The sequence below is a fragment of the Gossypium arboreum genome, chromosome 5 (genome assembly GCF_025698485.1).
Source record: "Gossypium arboreum isolate Shixiya-1 chromosome 5, ASM2569848v2, whole genome shotgun sequence".
Classification (NCBI taxonomy): Eukaryota; Viridiplantae; Streptophyta; class Magnoliopsida; order Malvales; family Malvaceae; genus Gossypium; species Gossypium arboreum.
Window position 1 is genome coordinate 1151269 of NC_069074.1, and position 8639 is coordinate 1159907.

An 8639-nucleotide genomic window follows, 5' to 3' on the forward strand; every position below is an offset into this window, starting at 1 on the left:
TCCATGAGTAGAGATCAAAATTTTAATAATATGATTAAAGATGAGTTGAACAACCATAGCACTAAATATGATTGATTGCTAAAATTTATTTTAAATTTTGTATTAATTATTACCATTTTAATCTATTAAAACTTGAAAAAGGGAAACGTATCGACAATGTTTGTGAAATTAATTAGCCAAAACAATACCAAAAACCAAATTCATCGTCTCCTTATTTTTCATTTTTTTCCAATTGAAGCATTCAGCAATTAAGTGTTGGATGCTTGTTGCATTTTGTTTTTAAATCAAGCTGCGCTTCATGAATCATGATACTACAAATTGGAGTTACTGCTACTACCTTCGGAATTATAATTTCAATCAATATTTTAATATGATTATAATTATAATTAAATTATTACATGTACAAATGAACAAATTAAAATATTTTAATTAAAACTTATATATTGTAAAAATTAAACTAAAATAAAATTTGAATTGATAATCCGCATGCTAGATTTACATGATAAACCTAGAACTTAAGTATTTAAACTTATATGATGTTGACTTTTTTTTTATATAATTACATGTAATTTCATTTATTTTATTGTATAAAATTAATTTTATTTAAATTGGATGATATTTTGATAACTTTTGTGACATGATTTTTCTTTATTTTCAATTTATTAACTAAACAATTTTTCATTCAAATTGTTTTCGTTTCAAGGTAAAACAAATCAATGATCAATTGTGAATTAATGATTTAATGGTTATGCGGCTGTGCAAATTCCGCTATGAATGTACCAAAAATATAAAGTTTTGATAAATTTATGATATTAAGTTCGAAGTTAATTCAATGAAAAAAATGAAGTTAGTTATTATTAGGTTAATATTTAATTATAATTATTGTAACTATTGAAATGGTATTGATTGTAATAACAAGTGTAATTATAATTTCCACTTAAAAGAACGATATGTGAGGTTGGTGCTTATACGTCAATTTAATCTTCTATTCATGATTCGTGATCGTGAATTGTCTTGTGACATGTGAGCCACGTTGGCTGATCTTAGCCGCCTCTGATCCAATCGCCTGCTGGTGTTTAGTTGACTTCTGACTTAGAAAGTTGTTCAAATTGTCAACAACAATAGTGTTCACACGCAACGTATGCTCTTTTCAATATCCAATTATTGCTTCTTCTTTTTCCTTTTATTTTCCTCTAATCAAGTTGATATTATTAAATTGGGGAATAAAACCTACAGAATCTCAACTCTAAGTAGTACTGTATTAGATTCTCAATATCGTTTTTGGCGACATTAGACATTGTTCAAGTCATAAGTATAATATAACAAATGCTTTTCTTTTTCATGTAAAAGTAATATATTAGATAATTTTTAAAATAATTAATAATATTTACCAGTATATTAAAGTCAAATATTTCTTTAAATAGTAAACACTAAAATTATTATAATTTTTATACCAAATTTAAATTATAAATAAATTTAATCTATAAAATAAAAGATATTATGCATTTAAACTTTTTTAAATCCAGACCTTCTAAAATATTGTAATAACAACTATTCTAATGGAACTAAAATTTAACTAGCAAAAATTATTACAATTAATGACCACTAATATTTTTGAGTCTTGTAAAATTTATACTTAAGTGCAGACCATTGAATTTGCATATTTTATTTTTATTTATATATATATATATATATATTTTTCATTAAGACTTTGTTAACTTAATCTTAAGTTATGATTGTATAAGGTATTATTTATGGGATTAAGATGCTTAATTTTTTTGGGGGGGTACATTATGATGAAATAATGAGACGAGAAATGCATCTTACCCTGGCCCTACATACAAGCATGCAAAAACATTTGTAAGCCGTCCGGCGGTGCCGATAAGAAAAATATAACCTTCCGCCATGTCCTGAGCTAAACATGCAAGGTGGTTAGGACAACGATTTCCCTCCCGAAAAATATGTCGGACTTCCATCACCAATGCTCCCGGATCAAGAGCAAGATCTTTTTAACGAAAGTGTCCAACGGATGAGAAGCTTCAAAAGGTCGAGATAGCTGATTCATCAACCAAAGCACAACAAGTTTCATAATTAACTTGGGCATACGTAAGCCTTCCTGAAATACCCAAAGTTCAGCTTGTAGGCTGTCTATTACTCCTATCCTCACCATTAATCCATGCAACCACTCACCCCTCTCGTTTCAAAGCAACCAACCAGCTATTGCATGTCCCTTGCAGGTCCGCAGCACACCGTCCATATTAATTAAGGATACAACAACCCGATGGGAGACGTTGCCAAGCTACGCATTTAGGCTTACGGTGAACCCTTAGAATAAAAGTCTGCCACGCCCGGTCAACATCCTAAGTAAATTTCCTTGTAATCAAAAGTACTTGCTGCAGCGAATCAAGCACAGCTTAAAAAATTCATTTATTTCGACGTTTTCATAAACATCATAAAATAACTGTGAAAACCAAGCCACATGGTAAAAGGAAACCCAACAGCTTCATGGACCGGCTGTTACATTCCAGCCACATGGAAACGGGGTGGTAAAAAAATCAATCTGCAAAGTTTCGACACTCATTGCTACCCAAAGATTCGAAAGCCTTGAAACTAAAGCATTAAACGTAATTGTTTTCTCATGTAGTTTAATGATCAATGCTTTTCGCCAAGGCTGCCTGAGTTGACTCTTAACACTTTGTTAATCTGTATCGTAGGTATCGTGACATTTCCACAATCACTTTCATCCATCTCAAAATTAGAGTCCTACTCATCTTTTTCCACTGAAATTGAACTTCGAAACATGTCTGTAAAAAGTGGAGACTGAATAAGAGAATCCTTGAAGAACTGCCAGAACCATCAACCGCCTAAATCTTCTTCGTACTGCGCTCCAGATGGTCCCGTTCCTTAGAAGAAAGTTCGTGATCACCCGTGCAAAAGTTAGTAACTTTTAGGGATTAAGATGTTTTAATTAGAATCACTATAATAATTTACAATCATTCCCAAAAATCTCGGTATTTTTTTTAATTAATTTGATGGATTAACTAATTAAGTTGTTGATGTAATTTTAATACTAATACCATTACTGTAAATAAATATGTTAATTCATTTTGAAAAACATCTAATAGCAAAAAAATCCATAAAAATAATGAAAAGAAATGGGTAGTAACATGCTAACATTGAGTTAATGATGTAATTTTTCTTTGTTTTGTATATAAAAACTTAATAAAATAATGAAGGCTCGAAAGCTGTAAAACCTAGAACATAAAGTCGATATTTATCCTATTTTTATGAGATTTTGACGAAATTTGCTCAAAATTATATCTAAGCTTATTACAGGTTTTTGTCTTGGTACGTACGCAAGAAATCAACGCTTATCTGTAACTATGAAATTGAAGCTGTCACATCATACTTTTGCATGGTTTGCTTGCCCTAATAGAAAACGATGTAACATTAGCTTGGCAAGAAAATAAATTTTATGTTAATCCATTAGACCACAGAATAATGTTTTTCTCAAGTATATAATAACTAAATATCATATTCTTTTTCTTAAAAATAGTTTTTGTTACAACTTACAATGCTAGAATTTATAAAGAAATATTGGAGAAATAAATCATATGGATATGGCAATAGTAAATTAGGATGGCTCCAATTTCGAGATGGAGTCTCCAAACCTTTTTCTTTATTATCATGAGTTGACCCATTAATACTCTTAACTACCGTAGTGTGAATTATAAGCAAACTCTTTGACCTTCCATCTTTTTATTACATTTGTGTTGAATATTTTGTTACATTACTTGAGCATTAAAAAAATTATCAATTAAATAGTAATTTGAACTCGTTGAAACGGGTATTTTTCTTGACTCCTTTCAGTATTTAAATTTATTCATATTCTTATTTAAACGAAAATCTAGTGTATGATTAAACTAATTTTAAGCATTTAATTGCAATTTTAAACAATGTGTACACACCATAACTTATTAATTTGACAAATGTCAACTTTTGAACTATGCCACATTGAATTACAAAATTCTTTATATATGCATATATGATTAGGGCAACTCTATCCTTCTCTACAAAAAGTCATATATAATCATGATTTCATTGCACAATGGAGGTTTCTGAATTGACTTCCTTAATTGGTTGGTACTTGGTATCCAATTTGTTTAAGTAATTTTTTTTTTGTTTTATATTTTTAAAATAAAAACCTGATTGTGTTTAAGTAGAAGAGGATTGAAAAAAGCAACATATTTCTTGTATGAATTAAATAACGACCAAGTCAAAGGACAAAAGAGTATTTATAAAAATACTTTACAACTAAGAGAGAAATACAAAATATCATTAGTACTTTGAATAAAATAAATTAGAAGAATTTCTAGGGAACTTGCTTCATCTTAAGCAAGAAAACAAGGAGGATATAAATCACGTCCACCTAAACAAAGAATAATATATCAAAAAACCCGATTTTACTCTTAGCTTTACATTTTAATCACATAAAATCTAAATGGGTATTAAATCTAAACCCCCCCCCCCACCCAAAAAACTTGATTTTATGGTCACATATAACTACGTTTAGTTCCTCTTTCTTTGTTCCATGAATTTATGTATTCTTTCAAGTGCAATTTCAAGTGTTTGTTCACTCATGTTTGCGAAACAGACCCTGAACCACCCTGGTTCAGAGCAATGGCAGGAAGATCCAGGCGATATGTTTAGTTTCACTTCGTTCAGTATAACCTTCCAAAGAGCCAATTCGCTTTCTCTCGTGGGTTTTTCCAACAATGGGCTGAGGTTCATCCAGCAAAACAGCCCGGCATTGCCTTTCAAACACTCGATTCCGGCTTTTTTCAACCCTTTAATGATCATATCATATCGCTTGCTTAATCTTTCCCTATTTGTCTTTATGTAGTTTTCGCTGAATTCCTTGTTGGACAACATGCAAGCCAAGAGATGTTGTGTTTGTGACGAAATCAAAGTGAAGCTCGACATCCTCCTGGCGGTGGTGACGACCTGGTCATTGTAGGAATATATGGTTCCCACTCGAAAACCGGGGAGACCGAGATCTTTAGAGAGGCTGTAAACGATGTGGACTCTCTCGGCGTCTTTGTAGCCACGAGTTTCGAGGATTTCGGCAATGCTGATGAATTCGGATGAAGAGAATGTAGAACCAGAGTAAATTTCATCCGACACGAGGTGTATGTTTTTGTTTACGGCGAAATCGAGAATCTGTTCCAGGGCTGATCGTTGGATTGTTGCACCTAACGGGTTTGAAGGGTTTGTTATCAGTATTCCCCTCACTTTCAAGTTCATGGATTCTGCACTTTGATATGCAGCTTCCATGGCTTCTGGTGTAATCTGGAAATTGTTTGAGCTATCGCAATGGATTGGAACAATGTTCACACTGGTTCTCCACCTTAGATCTCTGTCAAATCTGAATTAAAAACAAAAAATGGTTCCGAATCAAGCACTGGTTTAAAAATGAAAGATGATCCTTGTAGGTTGGAACTTTATAGTTTAAAAAGTTATGATCTGAACTTGTTCTTACCCTGGATAGTATGGAGTTGGAATGAGCAAAGCATCACCAGGATCTGCTAAAATGAATGTTAAAAGCTCATTAGCTGCGGTTGCACCAGCAGTTAGGACGATTCTATCAGGGTCGAATTTTGCTCTTCCCCCTCTAATTTGCTCCATGAAATTCGCCATCGCCTGTCGGAAAGATTTTAATCCATGGTAGTCTTGGAACAAAGCATTCTCTCTGAAACCAGGAGCTCCTTTTCCCCAGCTCGATGCTTCAGAATGTTCTTCCAAGTATTTCTCCAACAAATCAAATGACACCTGTACGAGGAACAAAGCAAAAAGTAAGAACACTATTACATGTATTAGTTTTAACATGTTTTTGTTCTGCAGAGTGCTGACACTTACTTGATTTTCAGCCAGTCCCATCTGTATAACACCCGACTGGTTGCTTGTTTCATGGTAAGGGTTTTCATCATAAGCTTTCCACCCTGCAAAATATGGAGAATCTTCCCCGTGAGTTTTGGAAACAGCAACTTTTGATAATCCAACACGAGGTTGTTCAATCTCAATAGCCATTTCTACCCTTTTTTTCTTTTTGTATGAAAGAAGGGAAAAAAAAGGGATAGAAGAGGGCTTGAAGAAGACTGATGATGATGATGATGAAAACCTTTGTCAAAGACTTGCATTTATATATAGGAATCCAATAACAACTTGCTTGTTTCTTTTCAGAATATAGAAAAATAAGAAATTAAAAAATATCAATGATTAACTCTATAGTGTAAGCAAAAATACCACCTTTTACAATATAGTTATATTTTAACACAAATGACAACTGTTAAGCTTGTCAACTTGTCAAATCTTTCTTTATCTCAATCTCGAAGAGATCCCATACTCCAAGTATGGTGGTCGATATATAGGAAAGTAGGTGCCTAGTTTTAGTCTCTTAATTCCCCCCAAATGATTGTTTAGCTTCAACAAATTAAGTAATCTCTTAATTTGAGTTTTCCATTTGGCTAAGTCCCCACTTCCCAACCTATGACCAATCAAACCCCTGTTTTTAATAAATAAATGAAGGTTTCATTAATTAAAAACCAAATCTATATTAGATGAAGAATGTACAAGTTTATTACAACATAATTATGTTCCAAGAGATCTAAGAGTAGTTAAGTTTTTATGATGACCTGACAAAGATCCCATTTTACTGAAGATTAAGATTCTGATTTGAGACAAAACAGAAGCTCTGAAAAGATCTAAAACATGGTCCCCCTTAAATGATGCATTAATTCCAAGCAAAAATATTATCTTATTTAGGAAGGATTTTCATCGTTATTGAACATCATTAATCTAATCTAGGTTTTAATTAAAGGCAATCTTAAGCCAAACAAATGGACTAACTGATAATTAGTCAATGCAAATAATAAAATGTCAAATACTATACATTAATTTACTTTGTAAATGGCTAATTAGATTCATTAACCACATGGGTGTTTAAGTATAAACAAGCAGGTATATTCCTATATGTAACAAATGAGATTTTTGTCAAGATCATGTTTTTTTTATTTTTTCTCAACTAGAGGAGAAACATCATCTTCATAACAAAAACAGAATACGAAGAATATGCTTTTTTTCTTCGACGTGGGGTTGCAGATCATGTGCTAGGAATTTCACAGCATGAGATTCTTCAATTAATTAGATTGCTTAATTATATCGTCATATAATAGCAATGCAAATATAATGAACATAAAAAAGTAGTAGTGGTTGATGACGACTGTTCTTCGACTCTGGTCTCTGGGAGAGAGACAAGTATCAAGCAATCGTCTTTTATCAGATCATGGAATATTAGGATTATGAGAAAGTGATGGTAAATATATTGGAATTCAAATTTTAATCTACGTTGATTAAATTTTGGATTATAAGTTTAAAAATAAACCTTCAACTTTTCTCCTGTCAGGGTTACCCTGCAGCTAAGAACAATAATGGCTGGCTTGGAGTTAAAGCAGTAATCAAATAAAAATTTCTAGAGTAAACCCCAGTTTTAAATCTGTGGGGAGTTGCCAAAACCAGCTCCTACCAAATCAAATTCAAGAGATAAAATATTCAACCAAAGATGATGAATATATATTCTAAAAAATATCATTTCATAATCATAATCAACTGCTAGGTAAATAGAGTCGAAGCAAAAAATTTTTTAAGAAGATCGGAATTGAATTATAAAATTTTTGAGAGATTAAATGTAATTTTATTATATATTAATATATAATTTCATCATTTTGAAAATGGCTAAACATAAAAAAAATTTCATATTTTAAGGGGTCAAAGTACAATTTTACCATAAATTAACTTGTAATTTTAATTTTTTATTTTATTTTTATGGGAGCAACGCTACTACCTACCTCCGACATAGGTAAATCCAAGCCATGAAGCAGTCTTTTGAAATAGGGATAAATCTTAAAATTATACATGAATTTTGATTTAATATGCAATTGTATATATGAACTTTAATTTAATGCAATTAAACAGTGAAACTCTAATTGCGGTTCAAATGTATACTTGAAACTTTAATTTGAATTTAATCATGTACATTCAAAGAATTAAATATATCAATTTATTTTTATATTAAATAAATATAATTGTTCATGTATATAATATATAATTTACAAGAATTTGATCGAATCAAAAGTTCATATATATAATTGCACATTAAATTATTGTTCACGTATAATTTTGAGATTTATCACTTCCAAATATCATAAACTTTTCAATTTCATGAAACAGCTAAATTAAATTTCTGAGTTTTGATATCTTTCCTAAACAGGTATGAAAAGCACCCCTGAAGTTGGGACAAGGAAAATGACAGTCGAATTGGGTTTATGGGGAGCTCACAACTGGACGCGTCCTTGCACACATGCATATATGTGTAAGAAACTAATTTCAGTAGCTTTTAAGATGAAGGAGAAGTGCATTCCCGAATGGTCAGCACCATAGCAACTAAAGTGTGTGTCAACATCATATAATGAAGGGCCATGTTTGTCACCTCTCATGCTTTGAATTTAGACTAGAAACAAAACGAAAACTAGAGTATATTTTTCATATATGCATGTAATAGCTATCTGTATCTGATGTTGCTA

At 31.5% G+C, this 8639-nt stretch overlaps 1 protein-coding gene across 1 annotated transcript; it reads right to left on the bottom strand.

The window, feature by feature from the left end:
• Nucleotides 1–4569: 4569 nt before the first annotated feature.
• On the bottom strand, nt 4570–6166 carry LOC108485771 (1-aminocyclopropane-1-carboxylate synthase 7). Its single transcript, XM_017789616.2, has 3 exons — nt 5917–6166; nt 5540–5829; nt 4570–5425 (listed from the first exon to the last, which is right to left on the bottom strand). Exons 1-3 carry the CDS (start codon nt 6085–6087, stop codon nt 4570–4572), a joined length of 1317 nt encoding a protein of 438 aa, XP_017645105.1. The 5' UTR covers nt 6088–6166.
• Between the last annotated feature and the right edge of the window lie 2473 nt (nt 6167–8639).

Coding starts and splice junctions, on each gene's coding strand:
- LOC108485771 (XM_017789616.2), bottom strand. CDS start 6,087: ATGGCTATTGAGATTGAACAACCTCGTGTTGGATTATCAAAAGTTGCT. Junction 5,830..5,916: donor TGGGACTGGCTGAAAATCAA/GTAAGTGTCAGC, acceptor TTCCTCGTACAG/GTGTCATTTGATTTGTTGGA. Junction 5,426..5,539: donor CCAACTCCATACTATCCAGG/GTAAGAACAAGT, acceptor TTTTTAATTCAG/ATTTGACAGAGATCTAAGGT.